Source organism: Ixodes scapularis, unplaced genomic scaffold (assembly GCF_016920785.2).
Source record: "Ixodes scapularis isolate PalLabHiFi unplaced genomic scaffold, ASM1692078v2 PGA_scaffold1__304_contigs__length_218370807, whole genome shotgun sequence".
In the NCBI taxonomy this organism is placed as follows: domain Eukaryota; kingdom Metazoa; phylum Arthropoda; class Arachnida; order Ixodida; family Ixodidae; genus Ixodes; species Ixodes scapularis.
This window is the reverse complement of record NW_024609846.1, coordinates 129,581,927-129,608,742: the sequence shown is the minus strand read 5'-3', so window position 1 is coordinate 129,608,742 and position 26,816 is coordinate 129,581,927. Positions and strand designations below refer to the sequence as shown.

At 45.4% G+C, this 26,816-nt stretch overlaps 2 protein-coding genes across 3 annotated transcripts in view; one reads left to right on the top strand and one right to left on the bottom strand.

Moving 5' to 3' along the window:
• LOC8043741 (nuclear pore complex protein Nup133) overlaps nucleotides 1–12,930 on the bottom strand; it is a 60,102-nt gene extending 47,172 nt beyond the window's left edge. The window contains exons 1-7 of one of the 2 annotated variants that reach the window (XM_040216505.2): nucleotides 12,670–12,930; nucleotides 12,299–12,435; nucleotides 10,097–10,203; nucleotides 5,452–5,661; nucleotides 3,773–3,844; nucleotides 3,322–3,432; nucleotides 1,556–1,672 (exon numbers count right to left, since the gene is read on the bottom strand). In XM_040216505.2, coding sequence (XP_040072439.2) covers nucleotides 1,556–1,672; nucleotides 3,322–3,432; nucleotides 3,773–3,844; nucleotides 5,452–5,661; nucleotides 10,097–10,203; nucleotides 12,299–12,435; nucleotides 12,670–12,797 — 882 coding nt within the window. In that variant the 5' untranslated portion in view covers nucleotides 12,798–12,930. The remainder of the gene's footprint in view (nucleotides 1–1,555; nucleotides 1,673–3,321; nucleotides 3,433–3,772; nucleotides 3,845–5,451; nucleotides 5,662–10,096; nucleotides 10,204–12,298; nucleotides 12,436–12,669) is intronic. The other variant, XM_040216504.2, reaches the window with a different exon arrangement.
• A 308-nt stretch (nucleotides 12,931–13,238) lies between these two features.
• LOC8043744 (SREBP regulating gene protein) lies at nucleotides 13,239–26,698 on the top strand. The gene is made up of 5 exons (XM_029977275.4): nucleotides 13,239–13,673; nucleotides 13,907–14,060; nucleotides 14,825–14,976; nucleotides 21,262–21,375; nucleotides 23,427–26,698. Exons 1-5 carry the CDS (start codon nucleotides 13,572–13,574, stop codon nucleotides 23,532–23,534), a joined length of 630 nt encoding a protein of 209 aa, XP_029833135.2. The 5' UTR covers nucleotides 13,239–13,571; the 3' UTR covers nucleotides 23,535–26,698.
• The last annotated feature ends 118 nt before the right edge of the window (nucleotides 26,699–26,816 follow it).

The window sequence follows — 26,816 nt, the reverse complement described above, 5'->3', positions numbered from 1 at the left end:
CGTATATCGCCGTAAATATAGCTCTAAAAATTTTTTTTTCTTGGTTGTAAAATTGTTTTATGACATTCTTTTTCCATCTAAGCTGTTTTGAAAAATGTTTTTTTCCTTTGCATGTGTCCGTTAAAGTAATGCCCCCCCCCCCCCCCCCTCCACTGTGCTAAATGTGTCATAGTTCGTTGTAAGCAGGCCACCACTAAACATTTTATACACTATATCTTAGAGCTCATAAAACATGCTCAAACGATTTTATGTGTGTCACCATACTGATTTCCTACAGTGGAGCCCTCGCCTAAGCAACGCCTAAGCAAACAAAACAGCTTGCGAAGGCGGAAAACAAAAAAAAACACAGAAAAAAAAAAAAAAAAAGGAGCTTTTTTTTTTTTTTTTTTTTCACAGCCCAGTTTAATTACGGGGTCGCGCGCCGCCCACAAAGAGATAAGAAGTTACGTTGATTTTTCAGGATAAAAGGTCCGTTCATTATACGAGTAAATACGGACGCAAAAATTTTACTTCACGTAATTAACGCCCCCCCCCCCCCCCCCCAACTTTGCATCAATTTTTCAGAAAAAAAAGTGTGTTCATTCTGCGAGTAAATACGGTAATGTCAATTTTAAAAACACAGTTTTTTCTCAATAAGGACTCAACTTAGTAAAACAGAATAAAATAGATAGCCCGATTTGCCAGTAAATTTCAGTTCAGAAACATTTGGTTGTAGTATCAGAATACTTTTACCTTTGAGCGAAAGATTCCTTCATATGAAATTTGCAGCAAAAAGTGGAAATCAGAAAAATGCATTGAAACATTGAACTCCTTTACTTTGTTAGTACTGCCTCACAATCTGTTGAAAATATTTTATATAAACATAACTATTCGGCGTATGGTTATCAAATTTAGTGTAAGGGTGTATAATTTATTTCTAAAACCGAAAACCAAAAATTTAGTAAATGAACATTTTCTTTTTTTTTTTAATTTGAAGTTTAGGCTCATGTCCCTCCTTAATAATAATCGCTTTGCTGAATTTCCACGCACGTGAAACGATACAACACAACATTTAGTAGGAAGAAAGGACAACAAAAAACAACAAGCATTTAATGAGGAGGGCTCAGCTCAGCCAGAAAGGGGCTTGCGTCATCGAAATCCCTGCTTCTAAATGTGCGCCCATAGCAGACAACGCACGGCACTACCCCGCTTTTGCATGTTTTTTTAATTTCGGCCGCACGGTGGCGACACGGTTCGATTTCAAGGCGAATAAGTAAGGTTCTGTGTTTTCTGAGTTTATTTTTCTTCAAATTCGGATGGTGTTCTTCCGAGTTTGTTTTGCCGAAAATTCACATCTTACTTGAGTTTATTTTTCTTTGATTCTCGATTCTCCAAAATTCTGAGTTTAATTACACAGTTTCCTATTAAAAATAAATAAATAAATATCATTCAAGTGTAAATGTATGCTTGACAAAAAAATGAAATGCAAGTGGTAGCCTGCTTACAACAAACTATGACACATTTAGCACAGTGAGGGGGCATTACTTTGGGTGCACGTGTCAACGAGTTGTTTTACCTTCTCTGGGCTTCCGTCTTCGAGGTACCACTTCTGAACACTGTTGCGCATCAGGACGTACAAGTATTTCTCCTCTTCGTCTTCCAAAGGCTCAGCCAGAACTTTCACTAGATGGCGCTGAAAGAAATAAAACAGCAAGGATGTTTGCCTCCAAAGCTTGCACGCACTAGGAAGTTCAAAATCTGTTGTGACACGAGGAATTGTGCATCAAAAACAGGCTGAAAACAAACCAATCATGCCCCTTCTCGTCTATACACTTCTGAAGCAGTTGTAATACGTGTTTGGGCACGATGTGTGCAGTCACGGCATTTTTGAAGCTTGCCTCGAAATTATCTACATATGTCCGCTTCTTTCTAGGGTCAGTCTGTTTATATAAAGCATGGTTTGCTTTCACCACTGTTTAGCGATGAGGGTTCATGCACCAGTATAAAAGCCTTACCTGCCCTACCCTGACACCTTGGGACAAGAATTTTGCTTTCTATGATGTGTAACTACTTATGCAATTTAGGAGACAGTTGCTAGCTTCTCAAGACAAGACGCTGTAGAGCATGCCTCCGAGAACTGTAGCATGCTTAAAGAGGGGTAGTAAAACCCTTAAAAAGCCACGCTAGTCCACAAACTATAGCAAAATCTTTCTATACTAGGCTTCTTTGATTTATCACCTCTCCCTGCACCAGCTGCATTTGTAAATGACGCCGCATTCCGTTTATAATTGCAGATTATCTTCTAACGGATACGGGAAGTACACTGCTAGGAACTTTTCCGCACCAGTGTAGGCTGGTGCAGGTAAACTGAATGAGCCTAATAAAAAAATGACGCTACAGTAAGGATATGAATTTAGCGAAGAAAAGGTGAAGTATGCTCGTAACACTGATACAGACGTTTAAAGGGGCCATGAAACATATTTTGGGCTCGGACAAATGAATTTAGACTGGAATTTTACCACAGTCAAATCTCGTTAATTCAAACTTGCGGATAATTCAAACTAATATGCAGGTATTCGTTTGAATTATATGTCTCGATAGGGGGATACTCCCAATAATTCTAACTTTGCTTTATTCAAACAAATTTTCGGTCCCCTTCGAGTTTGAATTAACGAGATTTGACTGCAATAGCATATCGTTTAGTGAGCAAAGAGAAAAGTAGAAAGTCAAAAGCCAGATTTTCGGTATGAAAATTTTAAAACATGGCAGACTATTTTGTACCTCCTTCCCTTCGAAAGCTCTCTGCCTTTTCACTGCGATACATCCGCGGTACCCAAAGCATGTCACTCATCCCCAACGCACGTCACACGGTACCCGACCTCACTATATTCCCGTCACCCCTAAGTGAACAGTGCAGTGGGAGCTATGCACTTGCCGGACCAATTAGCAGCCTCCCTTTCGGGCTGGCCCGAGCATGTAGCTTCCACAGCACTGTCAGCTTTGGGGTCAACGAAGAGGGCAAAGCAACTTTTGTTTGAATTTTGAGCGACGAGCTCATGTTCTAGGGGGAGAATGGAGATGTCCAGTTGCACAAACGAGGCTCTGAGCAAAAAGGAGTTCCTTCTTTCCCTCTTCCTGAGCTGTTGTTTGGTACACTGCATAATTTGTGAGTTGAAAAGGAATGCTAAGAAGGAAAAAGTTGAAAAATCATTCCGTAGCCCCTTTAAGGTCTTATACAGCAAACATTCTTCCTAAAAAATTTGCTGTGCTCGCTATAGACACGTTCAAGTGTAATAAAATCTCCACGCCAGGAGCAGCGCAAGCAGATTACGAGACACCCACCACTTCAGACGACTGAGAGGGCATGGCTCCGAAGATGAAGGAAGACACGCGTCGTCCAATCCCTGCCAAGATGCCCTGGGGCGCCCGCAGCGGTTTGAACACCAGCGTTGTCTGTTTCACGGAAAGATTTCCAGGTTAATTCCAACAAGGGCAAGTCCTCACTGAGGCAAACTGATTCACACAAAGTTGGAGACTTGACAACTAATTTAGCACAATTCCAAATTTTTTTACTTCTTTACTTTAAAATGGAATGAAGGGTGGTTCCAAAATTTCTGGAAGACGGTTGTAAAAAAACAAAGAGGCATGCTCATGCCTCAAACATTTTGCAGCACATTTAAGGCCTGTTGCCAGACTTCGACTATTTGATGACCAAAGGTTCAATGGGCCAAACTGTGCCGAAACCAGAGTATGCCTTCTGCCCTAATGTGTCGCACTGCTACACTCCACGTACCTGGCCCTCGACCGCGGTTGGAGTCACCAGCATCAGGGAACTTGTGGTCGTTGCAAGGACACAACCGATAGGCTGCAAGAAAAAAAATACTGTCGTTCAATTCCTTCACCTCCACCCACTGTGCAAAACGCTGAAATAGGAGCCCAACTTCGCATCACAACTTGTACAATGAATATGGTTTTCTCAGCTTCCCAATGCCTGTGTGAGAGAGTATGCCAAGCTCATAGGGATCCTAAAACCTCAATGTTTTTATTTAGAAGTCGATGGCATTGTACACACCGAGCGACTTACTATAAATGACCTATTCCTTGTAATAGCATAACAATTCAAAAGAGCCATTGAAAGTTTATTGCGACAAGAAACTGCACAGGGCAGTTCCTTCTCGCAAAAAGGCACTGCACGTGGAATAATACATTCTTATCCCTAGTACCCCCAACTCTACTATAATGTTCTCAAGAAACAATTTAGCACCGAGGCACTTACAAAAATGAGTGGAATATGAAGCCGACAAACACAAAGTTGTTTACAATGTGCAACATACAAAATAAAAGGCTGAATCGGCCTTTGAAACCTGTATACCGCCCGGGTGATTTACGCACTAACCATACTTCAAGCTGACTCCTGCGGCGTAGACCATGCGTGAACCTTCAATTCCCTTACCCGTCTCCCAAAGACACTATATTCAGTCATGCCCCATCATGGACAACGTCCAAAGCTATGGGCCACCAGGTCCGATCACGAGCCATTTAAAAAGCACGCCGCGGTACACCGCCCAGAGGCGCATGAAGGTGCGCCACTCCGTTAGACACGTCGGAGCAACATCCCGCGTGGTTTTTAACTGGCTCGTGACTGGATGCGGCAGCTTGTAGCTCCGGCCGTAGTCCATCGTAGGGAGAGACAAAGTATTGGGAAGGAAATCAAACCGTCGTGCCCCTAGTAGCAAAGTTGGGAAGTAAACCCGTAGGGACAACAACGACATAAATTAATGTTCGTATTTCACGTTTGGCCCACTCAACATATCAGCGTTCAACCGGGGCTCGACACTACCCCTTGTGCACAACCCGTGACCCATACTCAATAGAAAAGGACAACATAAAGAATGCAGTCCGATGGCCTCGCGTCAGGTAAAAGTCGAGATCCCTAGAAAAAGAGCTGGACAAAGTCCTACCTATAGTTTGGTCTCCTCGCCAATAGGACCGGTGCCGAAACCCAAGGAGAATGCGAAGGGCACTCGTAGGGGTGTGGAAATATTCGCAGAGTCGCTAAACAGAATGTGCACGTTCGAGGCTCGCAAGATGTCGAAGAGTGTCGAAGGTGAAGCTCCTCCCTGCCGTTCTCGTTCTGTCGGCGACTACTGGCGATGTGCCCGAACAAAAGCGTCACCCCAATTGGCCTCCCACGGCTGGCAAAACACTCGCCACAAAGTCTGGAGTAAGACGAATTCTACTTTTGCCGACGGAAATACGAAGGATGTTGGACGGTCAACTATGACGGCAGGGACTACGAGATTCCACCGTGCGCTTTACGCACACCGTCAAGATTGTAGCTAGTAATTAATTATTCCAGTCGCGACGTTACAGATGGGAACTGTACGAGGAAGTCACTGAAACGTCTAAATGAGTTACGGTAACCACTGAGGGTGATCACCGAGACGTCGGTGGAGGGTTGAGGGACGATACCTGAAGGTCCGTGAGGGAGCAGCACTCTTCTCCCTGCAAGTCGGCCAGGGCATCCGTCGAGGAGCCCTCGTGGGCAATGTTGGGCCAATAGCGCAAGATCCCCGCAGGAGACACTGCCAGGGCGGCGGGGGCGAGCCCGTCTCGTAGGAGAATGCATGCCAAGTCCGCCCGGTGTGCGAGGTCGCTCGGTGGGAGCATCAGCATCCGACACTGCGAGTGCACCCAAGAACATGGAGAAACGTCGTCGCGAAAATGTTCCACCCGTGGCAAGGGCCTACACCATATCTTTTTAGCCTTTAAGTCACAGTTTTTTTCCGAAATTTCCGTCTGTGCATCTTATAAGACTTGCGTGCCTTTTTTTTTTCCCTAGAAGTATGGACCTTAACTGCAGTAGTTTGGAACAGGGGGTTATTTTTCTCTTTCGATTCGTCGATGAGAATATTGAAACTTGCTCTCTCCTGCAATCATAATGCACATATGTAGGATCTCAATGCAGCTTCGCCGTACCGGCCGTACAAATATTTAGGGGCAAATTATACAAAGGTGTGATTTACATACCAAATTTTCCCAAAAACAGCTGTTTAAAAGGAGATTAATACGGGTACTATTTCTATGGGCTCTTGTCTCCACAGGAAAAAAGCAGGGCCAATAACCTAGAGCAGGATGCCTGTTTATAGATCGTTCTGGCAATCACCTTCTGTGAGCAACCATATTTGTCTACTGGGCTGTGAAACGCATTCCGAGCACGTACAGTACCTTTTTTATGCTGAATATCAATGCCGCTCATGCATCCACAGCCCAGTGACTCAGCATTTTTTGCTCAGGTGATAAGCTTAGATAAGCTCCACAGTTGCAAATGGCGGGTGCAAAAGTAGTGGAGCAGCCTTTAAACAATTCGCTACGGCAACGCTGAATGAACAGCGGTACCAATCGTTTGTTGCTCAATGAACAGCGCTCAATGAACAGCGGTACCAATCGACTGCTGAACAGATTCTTTCAGGACTGCAAATTCTGACCCTTGTTTCATAAAATTTGGACAAGTGCACAGTGTGACCCAGTTAGCACCAAAGTTACTCGATCAACTCAGTTGTCAAACTCCCATGGAGAGCGTGATCTCTTCTAAGACATGAGCTGACACACACCAGTTGCTGCTGATAACCCGTAGATTCGAAAATGCAGTTTGAAGCGTCATTCTTCTTTCCCGCTGCAGCCGTGTTTTGAACTGCTGTTGCAAGACGCACTGCAGCGAACAAGAAGGTTGGTGCTTCAAACAGCGCGAGGCCGGCTGAGGGATACAAGAAGGGATCACGCTCTCCGTGGGAGTTTGCCAACTAAGTTGATCGAGTAACGTTGGTTAGCACGAACAAGCAGCTGTTTGCTGTATACATTTTTGTCGTGTAACTGAAAGTTGCTCACCAAAACTAATAGGGGAACAGAATGTTCCACTATTGGGGGGAGGGGTGTTGTCGAACCGACTTAGGCCATAAATCAGGGGTCTCAAACTCATTCGGGTGTGCAGGGGTGGAACTCATGAAATGTACTTGGGAGCAGCCACGGGAGCAGCTGAAACAGCTGTTTTAAAGCAGCTTGGGAGTAGCTAAAACGATGTTCTGGAGCAGGCTAGGAGCAGCTCAGATCAGTTTTCATTGCACTTCAGCTTGTGTTTTAGACAAGCACGGGAGCAATTTCAGTTGTGCTTAGCAGCACAAAAGAACAACACAGATGGTGGTTAGGGACCTATGTAGGTGGGATAACAGTGTAACAGATGCGAAAACTTGAAACTTTGTGAGCCTTAATGAGAACCAAAAAGCAAGTACCATATGTTTCTGCAGATAGTGTCCTTGATATTTTCTGAGTGGCTTTCAACTGCTCAAAATGCAAACCAGCACTGCTTATGGCACAACTCACACCTGTTCGAGATGGTAATTATATGTGCGAACCACGTGACGTGCGTGAGAAACGGACGTGCAGTTGCGCGGAGGAACAGGGCAACAAATTCCGAGTTTATACTATTGTATAACTCAATATTGAAGCAGCAGACTACGATTAACGGAGTTATCGTGTTCTTAGCGATAAGCAGGAGCAAGGTTTATCAAGCAAGATCTATCGCTCGCGTGAGAGCTGCTGGCCGGCAAGGTTTCGGATCGGACTGCGTTTCAGTTCTATTAAATCACGATTTATCTTGCAGGAATGCGGTTCCAACTTCTAACGAAGAAGTACTAAAAGGAATCGTTTGCTAATGTGTTTTCAACTGGCTGACTTCCGGAACCCGGGCCGCAGAGCGTCAGGTAATCTGACGCTTAACGGCTTTACCTCTTCTCGACCGACTTGCTTAGCCGCTTATGGTTGAAGAACAACAATCCAGTCGCAGGTGGTGTAGCACTTGGAATTGGAACCCCGAGTTTTTTCGCGCGCTTCCGACTCGGGAATTGGGATACAAAGGAAGAATAAACAGAACAAAGGATTGCAAGGCCGACCAAGCTAAACGCGCTCATTGTTGCCAATCGAGTCGATAAAAACCGAAACCAAGACAAAATGAAAAAAAAAAAAATTGGGCGCACGTTCAGCGATTTGGAGCACAATGGCGCGATGTATTGGCTGTGGCGCAGTTTCCGCAAAATGGCGCAGGATGGCGCAGACAAATGCGTCTGGCGCAAAATGGCGCAAATGGCGCAGCCGTTCCACCCCTGGGTGTGTGGGCCAGATAGCCAACTACGAAAAGGTTGAGGGCCAATGCAGAAAGAGAGAGGAAAGGGGGGGGGATTATATTTTAACACAAAAAAAAAAAACTAACTGTGGTGGTTTTCACTTTGCAAAGCCTCTCAGTAACACATTTGAGATTTTCTAAAAAAAAAAAAGGACCTCGTGCTCTCTGCTTTTTGTAAACTTGCGTTCATAGCTTTGATTTCCTAATGCGATTACTTTAAGCCCATTCCTGATGTGATGACAAAATGTAAAAGTTCACCAGACTGCTAACTTGCTTGCATTTGTTAATGGAACAAAAGAGCAAGCACACTCTCGTTGCCGTGTCGCTCAACTTTCTCAGAATTGATCAATTTCAACATTTCTTTAAAGAAAAACTTAATACCATGGTTTATGCTTGCCTGATAATTTTTATAACAGCATTTTCAGGCAATTCTTGCGTTTTAATTGCGTTATTTTACTTCTAGAAACTGAAGTTCATAGCTCTATCGCTTGAAGTTGCTCCTACTAAGCAAGAGTTTGTGGAGCCGAGGTGCGCCCTAAAGAGCTCACACTTGCAGCATAGTTATTGTCGTACAGGTGATTAACATGAGAAGAAGCTCAAAAGCAAAAATTAAGGCAAAAAGATACTGAGCCCGAAGGAAACTGAATAGAGAAAAATATGTAAACACGTTATAAATGCAGAGCTATGTTTTTTAAGCAATATAAATTACGACAAGAGACCATTATTTACGACGCATATGGCGCTTGAGACATGGGAACGAAAGTTTGCAGCCGCCTGATGCTTGGGGGCCGCGTCACAGCGAGTCGCGGGCCGACTTCCGTCCTAAATTATGGTGCTGGTCACTATATCATACGAGTAAAATGTAAAAAAGCACTGATGTTGCACATGTGGTAACTGTGTGTCACATACTGTGCTTCATTATATCCAACCTCCTACAATGTGCAATATCCGTTAATGACTGCATTCATTTTTTTTTTATAAATTCTTCACTTTTTTTTTTCTTTTTTTTAGGTTAGATAACAGTCAGAGATATAATTCAAACATTTGAACATTGGTGTACCTTTGAGCAGATTAGCGGTATAGAAAAGTTTTCTAACATTATCAAAATCTCTTGCAATGATATCTTAGCACTTTCCCCGCAGCTCGAAAGCCCCGTGGCAAAGTGACACCCGAGGTGGCAGCCACGAGAGTGACACTTTCTCAAGTGCACAAAGAGACAGTTCAAGATCACTGCAGTGTTGCTTTTGCCCCGGAAGGCCCTGAGAACTGAAGCATTCAGAAAAGAGGAACAATCCAACAGTCTTTTCAAACCAAGTGGCGATCAAAAGGGATGAGGCCAGTCCTCGGTGCAAAATGTTCCCCTTAAAAAAAAACATAAAACCATATCTTCTAAAAAAAATTGGCGGCTGTATTTTAATACGTTGATCAAACCATCAAATGCAGAATCACCGCATGCCCTTTTTCTTGGGACCACACGGAGGATGCACAGACACACAGACTGAGACTAAAGATAGAGAGTCCTATGTGAGACAACTCATAATAGTTTATTCAAATTACCTGCACCTTCTGCACCAATGCAGACAAGTGTAGGACAGTGTAGTTTCGGTATGTGTTTTTAGATACGACCGGAAGTACACTACCCTACACTTTTCTGCACAGGTGCAAGAGGTGCACGTAAATCGAACGAGCCTAACGTGTCGACGCACGACGCGTGCAAATATGCGCAGTTCGTGAAGGGCACAGGTGTTTGGCAGGCGGCCAACTCTGCCCAGTCCCTCCAAAAGCACACTTCAGATAACAAAAGAGCTGAGTCAGCCTTGGTAAGAATGTAATTCTGTACTCGGAAATGTCCCGATTAAATGAAAACAATGGTCCGGTGGACCGTGGAATATACTGGCCCCCTCAACCCGATAGAATTGCAATGAACGAACCACTCACCCTCCTGTTGCGCGCATCCTGCTCGTACTGCCACACAAAAAGCTTCCGGCCACAGACGAGCCATGCCCAGCCAGAACTCGATATCCGGGCATTAATGTCAGTTCCCGCTGAAAAAAAGCGGCAGGGATAATAATAAAGTGCTACCGTATACAGTTTTAAGAACCGAGTAGATGCTCAGCCTTAAGTGCGAGCATAGTGCTTGGAGTCGGGCAACGAGTGCGTCCTGGAGGCTTGGTTACACCGACAACGTGAGAAATATAGCACGTGCCTCACTTTCCAAATGTTCAAACGGCAAATGCATATATTTCGGAAGGACCAGTTTTGCTACTGGACAACGCAGCAAGAACATTGTAAGCAGCCTCTGATGCCACCAATGTGTCTCTACAATGGGCTTATTACTCTACTATTGTGTTGTTAATATCACCTTCTATTGGCCAAATTAAAGCGTGAGTGGTCTCCAAATTTAAAGAATGCGGTCACTTGCAGACGTTTACGGTGCTTCGCAACCTTAATGCAGCCTACAAGTGCAACGCCTTATGTGGAGGGACGCAATCCTATCGGCTATCATTTTAATTATTAAGTCACGTGATCAGACATACCCCCCTCCACATAAGGATGGGGGGACGTGGTCGGACTGGTGGTTGAGCACGGTCTGGCTATCGACTAAAACTCTGCTAATCAGCAACTCGTTTCATGGGAGTCGCGTTCTTCGGCACTTGTGTTCTATCGAAAATTCCGAGATGATGTCTGGTAAAATGTAACAATGTTTTGACATTGTAACCAGCTCAAGGGTGACTTTCGTAGCAGGCCCACTAATGCTCGCATGCTTCTGGTTACACGGCACCACCTCCGCAATTAGCCTCTGCCAGCTTGCAGGCACTTCAGCGAAGATGGGCATCCGTGGGCCGGCACTTTGCCTTGGAGCCAGGATTGTAACTGTGTGAAAGATATCCGATACAGAGGCACTGGAAAGTACACCGTAACACCCTATGTACAGTCGGCATCAAAATGAACTGGCTCGTCGTAGTGCCGGCTGGAGCGGCAAAAATACCACACATGGCGCAGTTGTCACGATGAGCCGCTGAGAGCAAGGCTGGAATGGACTGCCGCGATTTCATGCATGGGGGAGGTTGGTAGAGCTGGACGTCACTTTGTCGATCCAGATTATTTTAATTTCGACTACAAGTTCTGTGACAGATACGGTAAAATCCTGAGAGATAGCCCACCTAAAATCGAGATCAAATCGGGTGAAGATATGGAGTGGGCTAACTTTCGGTGTATAATCAAGAAAAATTTAAAAAATTCAATTTTTATGTCATGTGTCCCTTCCAAGCTTGTTCTGGTGACGAGGGGCAACGAAGCAAAGATGACTGTACTTCGCAGCAAGCAATGTTCGCTAATATCCCGCCATAGATAACTAGCTGCATTTAAGTCGAGGCCATCATTGATCCCAACACTACGATTACTAGCGGTGGGCTACCTTTTGGTACTTAAAAAAATATAGCAAATCAAGCCAAAAATAGGCGTGGGCTATCTTTCGGGGGTGGGGCATCTCTCGGGATTTTATGGTACTGCGTCACGCAGTGGCTAACCTCGGAATGATTGTTGGAATTACTTGGGTGGGAGAGAATGGTGCTCCCCAGGGCCAGGACGGACACGACTGCTGCGTTTCAAGTTCTTGGGAGAGTCGTCACTCTCGGGAATATTCGTGACTACAGCGAACTATAGGGGGCGCGCTGGTCAGGTAAAATGGCAAACTAAAGGAGGTCGTTTTCGTCATTCAGCACACGGACCACCATAAATTTCTTACACTGCAGCATAAAATGGGTGTTAAATATGAAAGCAAAGCGATTTTTTAATGGTAGAAACCTTCTTTTAGTCAGTGCATAGGAATGACACGGCGGAAGCATAAAAATAATTACTGGAAATTATGTTTGTTTCCATGCTGCCTACGAGAACCAAGCAGCGATAGCAGACGACAGAGTCGAAACGACCTCCTCTCGAGTTTCTCGGCGTTCCCGCTACGCGGCGTCGATTTTGCTGGAGTCGCCAATAGTAATTCTACTCACGAGATCGCGCTTAACTGTCAAGCGACTTAAACCGACAGTGTGTGTGTGAGCGCTGAGGTGTGGCTCCGACGAGCCTGACGAGTGGTGGTCTTGCATTCGTTTCAGTCGTCTACAACTCTGCATCGTTACTCACGCTCGGCCTTGACGATGGCTTCGCCCACGAGAACCGGCAGATCAGCGCCGAAGATTTCGACAACATGGTCGGCCGTCTCCTCCAAGATTTCGGACCTGTGAAGCGAGCTGTCCAAATGCTGGCTCTGCGAAAGAAACCTGTAAAAAACGACCGTCGAAACAACAGCGTTCATTTCCCTAAGCCTATCGGGCATTTAAATCCCCTCTTTGCGACATGTTGTCGGATGCAGATACAGAGAAACGTAAGAAGCCTCCGGAATTACGTTAACGATCAGTGGCCATTAATACATCCACTGAAAGCGCGAAATGTTTGTGCTACCTGGAGGCTTTGGTACTACAAACGACACTAACCGCGGACGAAATCAAACTTACCCGGGCGTTCGCGGCGAGCGTCCAAAAGGTGTTGACGGCGTGGCGCTGAGGCGACTTCTGGACAACAGAGCTGGCGTCGTCGTCACGAACGGACTGCTTCTCGAACCCCCTCGGCGAGGAGTAAACATCGTGACAGCTTCACGAAGGGACTCTTGCAACAAAATGTAGGTAACACGCTCACGAGCAACACATTCAAACAACGTACTGCCGGTTTCCCTTCAAACCACATGCGAAATGATGATGGTGATTTTTGAAGAAAGTATCAATAAATAGATGTACGTACCAGGCAGAACGATCGAAACGGGCTTGCTCAGCTTGCTGGTGATAGCCATAAAAGTTGTTAAAAATTCCGAGGATTTTTGGTATTATCGTTGGGTATTATGTTACGCCAGTTTTCTTAGTCCGTCTCAGATATTTGTGGGTAGCGAAAGTTGCGTTATAATAATAAAAACAATGATAGCTAAAAAGTTGACTTGCGCCATCTAGCTTATGTGGTTTAAAACCAATTTTCGAGACAACTTTATACTCTCGAGCAACATATAATCAAATTTAATTTAAGTCGGGCCATTTACATTTATCATTACACTGGCACGCATGTCCACAATGCAGTATCGGCGGTCTCGGTTGCAAAATAATCGTGACATCAGTCGACTCTAGTCGGGTGAATGGAGTTATGAAGCATCTGATGTTTGTATGTGCCTTTGCCCCTTTGCTCATCGGGCTAGCGCTGATCGGGCGCACGCGTACAGAAGGAAGAGTGCAGAGGCGTTGATGGAGCGAGCAGGCCTACGGTCCTGCGAACTCTTCGCGCTATTCAAGCAGTGATGACCTTTTTTCCGTGAAGAAACAATCGCCTGCGTCCGTAACTATGGTGTTTGCACCACTTCCCGAGACTTAGTTAAATGTTCACTAAGGTCATCGTAAGGTTTCTGAAGAAGAGGATCGTGCTAGCTGTCATTTTCTGCGTATCGCTTCTGTACTGCCTGTCGTCGCTCATCAACGAGGTGCGTATTGCCTTAACTCGTATGGGCGCACATTTTTGGCCACACAAAGTACCCCGGTTTTTGACAGTTTGGTGCACGAGGTGTGGGCGGTGTGGGTTCGAAACCGTCGTTATCAGGCGACAGATGTTGAATGATGAAGACCGTTTTGAAATGTGCGCAACTTGAAACTTCCCGATGTGGTATTTCTTTTTGTTTGTTTATTTCTCGCTGAAGGCCGGCCTTATCTCTTTTAGGGCGCTTTTGGCAATGAGACCAGCGACAGCATCAAACGCATTTCTCTGCCGCCCAGCTCGTTTAAGTGGCACGAAGAAAAAGACAAGAACTCGAGCGCTACGATCTCCTGCCGGAACTCTGTTCAAGGAAAAGTGCTCGTAGCCGACGACCGAGGTAAACCATCAGGAAATCGTTTGTGCAACGGAGCGCTTGAATTCGAGCTGAGAGGGACAGCTCAAAGACGGCTTTTGTCGTGTCAGTGGACATGTCGGTGTTTCTGTGGCGACGACTTTTTTCAAGATCTAAATAAAGAATATCGGTATCAATAAACGACTTTGATTGATCCTGACAGCATGCTGAAGCTTCAAAAACAAAGTTTTTAATGAAGAAAAAAAATGATGGCTTTGGGGTATTGTCATCCAAGCGTTATTGGCCTGTACTGCTCGCACACGTCTAGAAAGGAACCCCGAGCTGCTGTTGTGATCAGCGCAGGAAGGCAGAGTTCTCTTATTTTCTTTTTTTTTCTTAGTCTGCTCAAAACTATGATGATGAACGACATAAATGTCATGGACAAGTTGTCAAAGTGCAGCTGTGCGTATGCTACAGAAAGTTAGTGGGGCTTGTTCTTGAGAGTTTGTGTCCCTGGCAAAATGTATACAATGTTGTTTTTTACGCCATAAAAATAAACTACCCATCACCGAACGCGCCGTCTCCGCCTAGATGTGGCGCTAGCGGTCCGAACCAGACTACCAGTACAACAATTATTTTTGTTGTGAAAAAAAAAGAAAAAAAAAAGGTAAATAAATATTTTTCAGGAACACACTTTCCATATGCTAAGCTGTATTTTGGGAGATTGCGGTTGCATTTGTCGTACGGGCAGTCCTTGAATTTCACCGGAGACGTGCGGGCTGTTTTGAGTGGTGCCGCAATTTTTCCAGGTTACGTGTGCCAAAGGTCCGAGGTGGCGTCAACAGGCTGCTGCATTGTTGAATCGCCCAACACAAAGCGCTATTGTTGCGACACGTGTCAGGCCAATGGTTGCTGCAGCATCTACGAGTACTGCATATCCTGCTGCATGCAGCCTCAAAAGGTCAGACTTCTTCCGTCTCTCATCTTGTCTTTGCTTTAACGTTCGACATTTCAAAACTTTGAATTTGTGTTTCCGGTTCTTTGGCATTTCGTTTTTTTTACTTTTTCACGGGATTTGGCGTAACTACAGTGTGTCTTAAATGGCGACCAAGCTCTTCAAATCGACCGCAAAATTCGTTTTCTTAACCTATCGCACTACGATTTTGCGCGGAGTTGCCCAGAGGTGGTGCATTTTAGGGGCGAACCTCCTTAGGGTCTAGCCTTGTCCGTCCGGCGTCCGTGCTCACATCGATTGCACTGCATCCGGGATCAGCCCGCTTTTAAAAAAAGAAACGTATGCCCGCACGAAGGTTCAAACTCGGGACCGCTTGCTTACGACGCAGACGTCTTAACCACTACGCTACACTTTAACGTTGCATGTAGCCGCTCAACGTCCATACAGGAGAGGGCGCTGTGGTCAAATGTGTTTATAATCGTGTTAAACTTTGCATGCATTGGCTCAACGTTTATAGATAGACGAGAGGGCGCCGCGGTCAAATGCTCAACTGCGTATATACACCAACTCATGTTTACAAACAAACCGGAGCGCCCCTAGTGGGCGCCACCAGCGCCGCGCATGCGCGATGGGGGTGTGGGCAAGAAGCTCGCCGTCACCCATAAACAAACCTTTGAAATGCAATGTTTTCGGCGTCGGTGTGAGTCCCCCTGCTCTTTTTCATGTTCGAATTGTTGATTCTACAACTTCCTGGCGATGTCTGACTACTTGAGCGGCGTCAGCGAAATTACCGAGGCTCGTTACACCGCGAAACTTCGCGTGAATAATGTGACATGTGGCGATTCATTCCGCGTGGACGTTCAGTATGTACGCTAAAACCTGATTCGCATGATGAGATTTCGCTCGCAATTTTCAGTCGCGACGCCGCTCGGGCTGCAAAAGCGTGAACCGTAGCTGAGATAGTCGACGTCGATACTGAAAATCGCAAGCAGAATCGGACGAAGGCAATTAGGCATAGCAAGTCAGTGATGGTCACTCGTAATAATGATCAACATCTCCTTGTATTTACTGTTTACATCGAGCCTGCTTACCAACCTTCAAACTTGTGTCTTTTGAGGCCTGCACTTACTTCTTATCGCAAGTACCGGGCCAACATTTAATCTATGGGCCGGCGTCGCCTAAGAGAGCAGACTGACAAGCAGAAACGTTTGAAAGAGCAGACGACAGTTCGAACGATCAGGCGGCCGTTTGAACTTGAAGACGCACTGAACATTGTCCGCAAGTCCGCACAACTTGATGGTTTTCTGGCGTTCATGCTAGAATAAAACAAATAAATCAGATGACCACAAGTATCCGTGAATTCAACCCAAAGTGCTTTCCGCTCAAGCAGTCGTTGTCCGACGGCGTCTGCTTTTCCCTTTTCACGGCACATATCCAGATTCTCGGACAAACCGAGCACGTGAAAACTGACTTTCAAACCTTTCTCGACTCTTTTGGTACGGCCCCAGTCGCGGCGTTTTGACGAGAAGGCAGGTTTTTGTCTGGTTCCCTTCAAAACAACGCAGGAATACACGTCTGGCATGGGGACTTCTGCCCACAGCCCCAGACCGAAAGTGCGACCGACGCGCCACCACCGCGCCGTGACGTCGCAGAGATGAGTTGGTGTATAACCACGATCCCTACCACACATCCTCTTTCTGACATGGACCGTTGACTTAAGCGGTGGAGATGCATTCCCACGGCTTCTAGCGGTTCCAAGCTGATCCGCTAGAAGTACTACTGGCTCTGCATTTCACTGACCATAAAGCAGTAATAATGAAGTCGAAACGCAACCCGGAACTCAGCGCTACCTATGAACAAAATCAGTATCATCAGCACCACCAGAGCTTTGCCCCAATCAACATCATTCACCATGTGGAGATGCGGTCATTTTTTCTAGGAAATTTGCAAAGTGTGAACTTACCTGAGGAAAAAGTAAAAAACAAAAAAGGCTTAAATCCCATGGAAACACAGCGAAGCCACCGGTTTTCAAACAGTAGGGCGCCGTTTGGCATGGGAGACAAGAAATGGCGCAAGTGATCGCGACGCCAAGTGCCGCTAACGGACGAGCCTACGGCATTGAGAGTCGGTATCATATAGGAGACGATAACTTCTACTCAAAAGCAGCGCGAGCTTTTTTGACGTCAGTTGCCAATGCGTGGTTTTATCATCCTTAATAATAAAACACATTGAATGGGCAGATAATTTATTAAAAAAATAGTTAAGCAAATGTCTTTGACTGTTTTTTTTTTTAACTGACTACGGTGACGGGGCCCCTCACTTTAGAAACTGCACTATGGTGACGGGGCAACAGCAACCGATACAGATGTCCAATGGATACCCCATTCCGGAAGTGCTTCGTGGCGCTGAGGTACAGCGTCGGCTTCACGAGCTGGGGGTCTACGGTTCAAATCGCGTTCTAAACAATACTTTTTTTTTTTTTTTCACTTTTTTTTTTTTCCCACTTTTTTTTTTTTTTTTATTTAGGTCACAGACGCTATATTTACCGTGGAATACCGCGCATTCGCCCCTTCCACATTAAGCACCCATACCCAAATTTGTAAGATCTGAGAAAATATGCACAGTACATTTATATGTAAAATTGGTGACCGGACAAGTGCCCATCCCTCATTTTTTCACGATTATCTCCAAATTTTGAGTGGACGCTTGCCCGGTATTTTACGGTACGTGTAGGGACAGGGACAGGACCGCGAAGCGTGGGTTAATGTGCTTGTAAATTACTAGTTATTAATTCTCACTGTTCCCACCTCATACAACGCAGGACGGGCCCCCTCACTCTTGCCGGCCGCATTAGGGTGCGGGACCCCCTCACTTTTGCCTACCGCACTACAGTGACGGGACCCCCTCACTTTTGCCGGCTGCACTACAGTGACGGGCCCTTTGTAACTTTCAATGATGACGCATGATCGAATTGTCAGCCGTGTGTGTTAACACGGGAGGAAGGGGCAGGTGCTTAGGTTAAAGCACGTATAAATTATAAGCACTCTCACCGTTTCGTTAGACATACACCGCACTGGGGGACGGGGCCCCTTACGTTTGCCTACCGCACTACAGTGACGAGACACCCTCACTTTTGCCGGCTGCACTACAGTGACGGGCCCCCTCACCATAGTTAGTGCCTTTTTTTTGTTGTTTATTTGAGGAGTACTTATGTTGTTTGCTTTGCAGTTCCTTGATATTACCGCGCCTGTTTGTAATTCCGCAACTGTCGCCGCCTGCCAAATGCGCGCTGCTTTTGAGTTGAAAAGATTGTCTGCTAATGACGCCGGCTCTCGGCACCGATCGTTTGTTGGCGGCAGTTGGCATCGCGACCGCTTGCGCCATCTCTTGTCTCCTGTGCCAAACGACGCCCTATTGTATGAAGACCGGTGGCTTTGCTATGTTTCCATAGGGGTTAAGCCTTTTTCTTTTGTTACTTTTTGCTTGGGTAAGTTCACTCTTTGCAAATTTTATAAAAAAAATACACCACCTGTGGGCAACATTGCACAAAATCGTCGCACAAAAGTGAAACCAATTTTTGCGGTTGCTTTAAAGAGCCTGGCCACTATTTGAAACACCCTGTACTTCACTAAAATAAGGCTCGCACTTAACAATGTTTCTTCTGCACAAGTACAACGTTAGCACGGAAGACTGGTCAAAAAATTGCGTGGGAAAGCCGACAGCAAGGCACAATTGCAAGTGAAAGTAGAGCTAGGGTGGACCACCTTCCTGCTAGTGAAATGCGGGACACGGTGGGGGAGGGGGTGGGGTGGGGTGGGGTGGGGTGGGGTGGGGTAGGGTAGGGTAGGGTAGGGTAGGGTAGGGTAGGGTAGGGTAGGGTAGGGTAGGGTAGGGTAGGGTAGGGTAGGGTAGGGTAGGGTAGGGTAGGGTAGGGTAGGGTAGGGTAGGGTAGGGTAGGGTAGGGTAGGGTAGGGTAGGGTAGGGTAGGGTAGGGTAGGGTAGGGTAGGGTAGGGTAGGGTAGGGTAGGGTAGGGTAGGGTAGGGTAGGGTAGGGTAGGGTAGGGTAGGGTAGGGTAGGGTAGGGTAGGGTAGGGTAGGGGGGGGGGGGGGGGGGAGAGGAGGGGAAGTTTAATATTACACACAGAACGAACCAAGGCTCTGCTTACAGTTATATCATGCTGTACTGTTTATACACGTGGTAATTGTATTACAGCAATTTAGCTCGAATAATTTCCTCTCCCAGTGATGTATTTGTTTAATGTCAAACATGTTATTAAATGTGTCGAAGTTGAAAACATAAAAATCAACTGTATCAGAATTCAATGTATCAAATGAAAATAAGAAACGGTAAATCTTCTCCGGGTTATTGTTTCCTGTTAATGCCTACTTTTATCAGCATGGTCCTACACAAATTTTTAACATTACATTCTTTTCCGGCTGTTGCAATTGTGGCTGTCTTCACTAAAAAAAAAAAAATCCATAGCAACCCTTTTGAATTGACACAGCTATTTGAAAATAATTATGATATTTTATGTTTAAACTTTTGGCAAGCAATTTTTCTTACAATATTTTGCCACCAAAGGGAGAGGCGCATGCACATAAGTTCTCCTGCAATAGCGATGGTCGCTTCCCGCAATGCTTGGATAAAAAATGGCGTACCATTTCGATTCACACGATTACCGGCAACCTCCGCGCTTCCCCATGCCCCATTGTTCGGCAGCATCACGATGTGCTGAGTGAATTTTACGACAGTGTGAAATGCGGGACATTTTGAAGATTTTGGAATTTCTCGCAGGACGCGGAAAGGGTGGTCACCCTAAGTACATCAGAATCGAACATACAATCTTTGCTCTTTTTCGTTTGGCCGCTTGAGACAGTGTTGCCATTATTGATGTCTAGATCAATATTAACTGTATTACAAGCCCTGTAACTATAGGAAATTAAATTTATAAAAAAAGCCAATTTCAATAGGGCGTCTTTTCTGACAACAAACTTCCTTCGTTGTTAGGGAACCCACACCACGAAGGCACTACCACTAGCGTGTAACTTTTGGAGCGTGCAATTTGCACTTCTAAATCAGGAATATGAGCCAGATTTGACGGGGGATCAGATTGACAGGAATTGGTTTCATAATATTACGAATCCAGTAATCGTCATACTGTTTTGGCTTGGCACATTGGTGCAAAGCATAATGCAGCATTTCCCATGCCCTTTGCCTCTCTTGCTTGTTTCCTAAAGGGCCACCGACAACCCCAACATCTATATTTTTTTATCATTGCAAACGACAGGAAATGATCCCTAGACATCATCCTCAAATACTTAAACTCGGGAGTGGCGTGTATGAAGAGAAAAGATACTTTCGAAAAGCCTGGTTTGAGGTTTCTGCCCCAATTAATAATGTAAATAGTTAAATGGTGCACTCCTCGCCTTTTTGAATAACTTAAAACCGGAGGTGTCGTTTAATTTTCTCTTTTCCCCTACGATCGATCACGGGCAGTTGTGCCTGCAAACTGGCCAACAGCGCAAGTAATTTGCACGAAATTTGCCGAGTGTCATTTCGCCGCGTGCATGCGACGTGCAACTTTTCGGTCTGAGCTTCTTCCTTGAGCAGTGTTGTACATGATCGGTCTGGAATGCTTTTTAAAGAGACGAAGAGAAAACCGACATGTTGCAGGCTTTGGTGGGCGATGAGAGGGACCATCTAAACTTCTTGATCCCTTGAAAATTTCTCTCTAGAAGTCCGAGAAGTTATTTGGCACCCGAGAAAAAAAAGAACTCGCCCGAGCTGTCGCCGTCTTTCGCACGATCCCCGTCCCCTTGACGCCCTTGTCGCAGCCTCTGTGCACCGCCACATTGAAATTAAGAAGAAAGGAAACCAGAAGACTGTCTATGCCTTATCACAAACACTTCCAGGCTCAGAGTTTCTGTATTACCAAGACAACGGCATAGTGCAATTGCAGTCACTGTAAGGACATATTTCACAAATGTCATTAATGATTGTTGCACACTCGTGTTGTCTCTAAATTGCTGCAAAATGCCTTAGCCTTCGGTGTTGTTAAAGAAAGAAGAGAGGAGGAGCTCTGTTTGGGTGGGAGGATGCAGATATTTGATTTACTCTTTCGATTTTGGGGTTGTTAGTGGATTTTCAAATAAGGCCTTAACTGACCTTGGTGACTATGAAAGGGTATCTCATGCTCTTTTTTTGCAGTGATTGGATGTAATTGTGTTCCAAGTTTTGAATATGGGAAACTTATGTTTAATAAAACTATCTTTTGACCTTTTTTTTTTTAGATTGCACTGCTTCAAAAGATTATGGGCAAAGCTTCGGAAACATTCAAAATGCTAGTAGCCTCCATCACGGATCACTTTGAGTTGTGCCTCACAAAGTGCAGGACATCCTCGGAAGTAAGTGACAAATTTTCATTGGTCTTCTGCCTTTTTTTGCAAGTTAATGTAAGAACCTTTTTTTCTTTGATGGTTGCTAGCTCATTGTTTGATGTTAGTATGACATAAAATATGAGCCGTAAACTAATTGTGAACTTTTGCACTGCACTCTTTTAATTTATATGCCTTCTCGAAGTGCAATGTTTAATCAGTGGGTGCACTGAGCGAGGTGTATCACTAGGGCATTTGTCGCTAATATTGAATTTGGTGAAAGCATGCAGGTGACCTGGGCATCTAATGACAGCTCAGAACCCTGAGACTCTTTCTGTTTCTGTATTTTTTTACTCTCCCCTTTTTTTTTATTTTTGGAATCAGGTCACACTTATTATATTCTCAATGCACGATCAGGCATAGCAGCCTATCTAAGCAATCTCGTTGTCAACACCACTCGCAGGTGTCTACATTAGCCGGGCCCCATTCATATGGAAAATGCAAAAATTTACTGCCATTTTGACCTGAGAGTTATTTTGTCCTTCCTTTTGCATCAGTGTTACTTTTCCACCCTCTTCTTAGTAGCTCTCTGTCTCTTCTCCCCTTGCCCTTTTACCCATCTGTTTGGTTTGTGGTCTGCCCAAGGTCCCAGGCAAAAGGCTTCTCCTTCATGTTCTGCACACATCCAACTTTGCGTTTCTTGTGTCTTAGTTTTATTTTGTTATGTTTACACGGCAGACATTTGCAGATGATGTTCTGTCATGTACGCTATGAACATCATGCTCCTCTGGTATGCCTGCCAGTTTTCAGAAATGCTGCAGTTCAGACAAGGACTAAAGCATGAAGTGTGGGTTGCAGTCACTAAACTCTGCGACAGATTGAGAGAGTTATAGAGCTTGTGGGGACTGCAAGCCAGATCGAGGGTTGCAGCCATGGTGGTAGGAAGCTTCTGGAGGCGACATGACGCCACCAGACGTGAAGCGGGGGGAGACTTCCGGTTTGGAGGGGCACACCCCCAATGATGACCGAAATCAAAAGACGCTATTGGATGGAAAGGACAACTGATTCGACGCCAGCAGCAGTTTTAACAGGTTTTGGTCACCCTTGGAAATGTTCCCATTGACCGCATCTCTACTTCCGGCTTCACTTTGGATTTTCTCATTTGGCCGGCTTGAGCCGGTATGTCACCTCCTTTCCTTTCTACCTCCATGGTTGCAGCTCATATCATCTGGAGGGAGTGGGTTCATGAGAAATTGAGGTGGTAATAAACGTGAATCATAAAATTATGATCTGCGTTTCCGCACCACCAGCCTTGCGCCTGTTGCATGCACGAGCGGTCTTTCTAAAATTTACTGATTTTTAATATAATTTAATGATTTGGTGGTTGTTCATGTTCAGCAAGTTTTTAATTAGAACAGTTTATTTTCACTAATTGAAAAGGTAATTGGCAAAGTTTAGTTAATTTTTTGACATATTGTGTCGATTAAGCCCCAATATTACGTCCACCTGGGTGTAAAACTTGCCTGCACAGAACGCATTGGTGTTACTTTCACCGATTTTTTTTATAACAATCTAAATCCTGAAAAAAGCATTCTGTATGTATCGTCATTACACGGAGCGGAGCATCTTATGACACCTCATATTTTTTTTTCTTTCTCATTGTGCCAGCTGTAGGTCTCTCTGTCTGTAGGTCTCTAAAATCTGTTAATGTGCTTCTTACTTTCTAATGTTTTGTATTTATTGAGTGCATCATTGGGGAACGTTTAGCCCTGATACGCACGACATATAGCTATGCCTAAGTCTATTAGACAGTTTAGAATGGATCCCAGGCACAAAGTATAGAACAGCAGCTTTGATCCTACAGAAAAGAAAAACAATTACCGTCATGGTACACCATTACAAGTAAAGACGGCATCGCCACCACGCTTTCACACTTCCTTATTAGTTCAGCTTGGAGATTAAACCTGGCTCTTCTAGGTGCAGCTCACATTGCTCCTTCCATCAACTGCACAGCCTATATGACTGGCAAGTGCAGTGTGCCATGGCGCTATCTGCTTACCGCCCTGTGTTGTGTCCTGCAGAGCGTGCACCACGAGAATTCGTACAGGGATCCTTCGGCCAAGCACTGCTACGCCGACGAACCCCCCGGACAGAGTCGCACGACAAAGAGCCACGTCCTCAAGGAGTGACCGAAATCTGGGGCGGTCTCGCTCGGGCCACAATCACGGAGGCACGTTTCATGATAAGGCACATTGAGGAAAGCCGTTAGTGTGGCGTGTGGGCAGTTTGTGCCAGAGTGCCTGCATCATCTGCTCTTTGACCTTTTTAAACCAGGGTGTGCACGCTGCTTTCGCAAGGGCATTACATTGTCTTGTACTCTTGCAGTGCGCATACTGTTCGTCATCGTATGGAAGCCGAAGACCAAACTTCGGTATGCCGTGGGTAGAATCCCGCCGCTTTCCCTGTGCGGTGGCATTTTACAAAAGTGGGTATGCGCGGATCACGTCGCTTTCGTCGTCGGGGGCTAAGCTCATCTCCAGCCTCTCGGTGTACTCTGTTTTCGGAGAATTGGATAAATGTTGGGTTTGCCGCTAAGAGTGTGGATGACGTTATTACTGACGAAAATTTTAGGTTGAGTCGTCTTGAGAAGTTAAGACTGCTCCAGCCAATGGCTAGCATATTTTGTTGATACATGAAGAGCCCAAGAGTTTGTTCCCTGCCAACTTACAAAGAGAAATGTCAGACTTTAAACCTGTTGTTTGAAGGCTAGACATTGAAATGCTCTCTTGGGATTAAGCGCCTTTTTTTACGTACTTCAGAAATTCCCTGTGCTGTACTACTACAATTGTCCACGCTGAAACCCCTTGATAGAAATCATGTTTCGCGTTTCTTACAAGTGCCGACAGCCATTGTTGTAAGAATGCAGAAGGCATGTGCCATGAGCGAGTGCTCCACCGCCATTCTCATCCAAGGTCCGCTCATTTCAGTGCTGTGCCATCATTTGCTTCCAAGGAACGCACAAGGCACAGGTCTGGAGCACTGGCACATTTTACGCTACATTCAAGACGAACACAAACACATCAAGGGGATTAGTGCATGCTGTTGCCTCTTTGTTACTCCTTCTCACCCCTTCCCACATGTGTGACCTACTCTCGTTCCTTGTAGTAGTCGGAAAGAAGTAGTACAGAAACCATTTGATCAGTGCTATTGAGAATCACCTCCAGCGACCCTGGTTGAGGTGATCTGGATCGAGTCGAACACTTCGACGTGATCACGACGCAAGACTTTTTTTGGTAGACTGCCCCTCGAAGTTATCATTAGGCTAGGTTGGGTTAGCAGGTGCTTGATTGCTTTAGCAGCTTATATTTCTTTTTCCTTTGGTTTACATGGTTGGAGTGGACAAATCTAAGCAAACAGTGCTTTTGTCATCTTTTGGAAGGTAATTTGGGGTAACTGCAGTCCAACCTAAACTGAGTGCCTTTTTTTTTTTTTTACAGTACTTGGAGTTTGAACATTGTAATTGACCCTTTTCAAAAGTGTGCGCACTCGAGTAACTGTTGTGTCGATTATCCAAGGCAGCCATATTTCGGACATGCACATACTCTGAGCATGCATTAGACACGAGCGCTGCATCAGTGCTCGTTGTGAATTCGAATGCATTCGCACGCCTGCGCAGGTAGCGATACCCAAAATATGGCTGCCGCCAGTGTGGCTTTGTGGACTTTCAGAAAAGGTCTATTCACTGCTGGATGGGCATGCTCAATGCTTTGAGCATCAGATAACCATCTCTATTTGTTATAAGTTCAACTTGTGTAAGCCTCGTAGTTGCTTTAAAGAAGAGCATGCATAAAGGACCAACTTATTGCCAGTCCCATACATTTAAAGCAGGATGACCGCGGTCTTTTGTGGCTGTGGTAGATGGCGTGTGATCGGCAGACTTGGAAGGGTGGGCTGCACTTTGTTTATTTTTCTGCCCGATGAAAGCCTGTGCTCTCTCTGACCGCATGAGGGAGCTGGTCGGAGTTCATGCAATCTTGATGTCATGCCGTGACAAAGTGATGCAAGATGTAAAACAACCAGGACATCTTCAGAAACTCGTTCCTGAAGGTGTCCATCTAAAACTGCCCATGAATGTAGTTGCATTCTTGGTGTTATTTACAAGCCGCCTTTTTAGTGTATCGGGCTTCTGTCAGCATCTATTTCTTTCTTAGTTGCAAAAGCAGACAGACTTTTGTTTGCTGAAAGGCACATTTTCAAAAAAGTGCAGTTTTTCTTGCTTGTTTTTTTTTTCTTTTTTTCAAACGTGCTTGAAATTATACATTGTTTCCTCATCAATGTCTCAAAAGTAGTTTCTGAAACTACCACCTGTGCAATTCCATTCTTTATATTTGCTTTTCCAAGCTCACATTACCGTGACGTTTACAAGGTGCGAAGCTCGAGGGAAAGGAAGGCTAGGGAGATAGAAGTATGGTGCCTGGAGCGCGTCTTCGACCGGTGTGTTTGGCGTCCTATGCTGCCCATAGCCCATGCATCAGAAGTGGTCTTGAAGTGGCAACAAATGACCTCACAGAAGCCGAAGTGTCATACTGTTGCGTGTCGTGATCCTGGCGGTTGGTCATAGAAATGCCAACGAGAAGCTGCAAGTAGCACAACCAAATGCAAGTGTCGATGTCATCACGGCGTCCCAACTTCTGGCTCCCGAAGCTTCCATGGACCGCCACACTGAAGAGCGACCCGCAGCAGAACAGGCGTCTGCCACATATACCACAGCTGTTGGTACGCCGCCAGGATCGCGACTGGCGACAGCATGACACTTCTACGACGTCTTCAGGCGGAAAGGGAGGGTCCAATTTTTTGGACATGGTAAACACCAGTCCGAGACGCGTTCTAGGCACCATAGTGGAAGGGTGGAAGCAGACAGAATGGTGAAGAGAGGGGTATGTTTCCTCCTCTCCAATAATCTATCTGCTTCCTCCTCTCCAGCTTTCTTTTTCCTCGCCCTGAACTCTTAACCGGTGCAGTGCAGGCAAAGGCAACACCGAGTAAAGAGGGAAAAAGCGAGCACAAGGAAGGCGGTCGGGAGAGGAGAGCTACGTTAGAAAGGAGAGGAGGCTTCTCTCCTCCTCACCAGCCTTCCTAGTGCTTGCTCTTTCTCCCCTCGCCTGGCATTGCCTTTGCTTGTACTGTACGTTACAAGGTGTATGCATGATTGAATTAGGTACTTCCTTCTCTGCGAGCTCCCATCATACAGTATTCCCATTTGGTTTGCAAATCTTGGTTGCCTTTATATCTAGTCTCGCTACTTTGGAGGTACAAGTTCTCAGTTTTAATAAAAGATATTTTGTGCCGCCAATGGTGTGCATTTGATTTACTAATGTGGTACTAAAGGCCCGTTCACACTCTTGCGACCGACTCCGACCGAGAGAGACCAGACCAGTTTTTAAGCCTCTTGCGATCTCTTAGAACCAGCT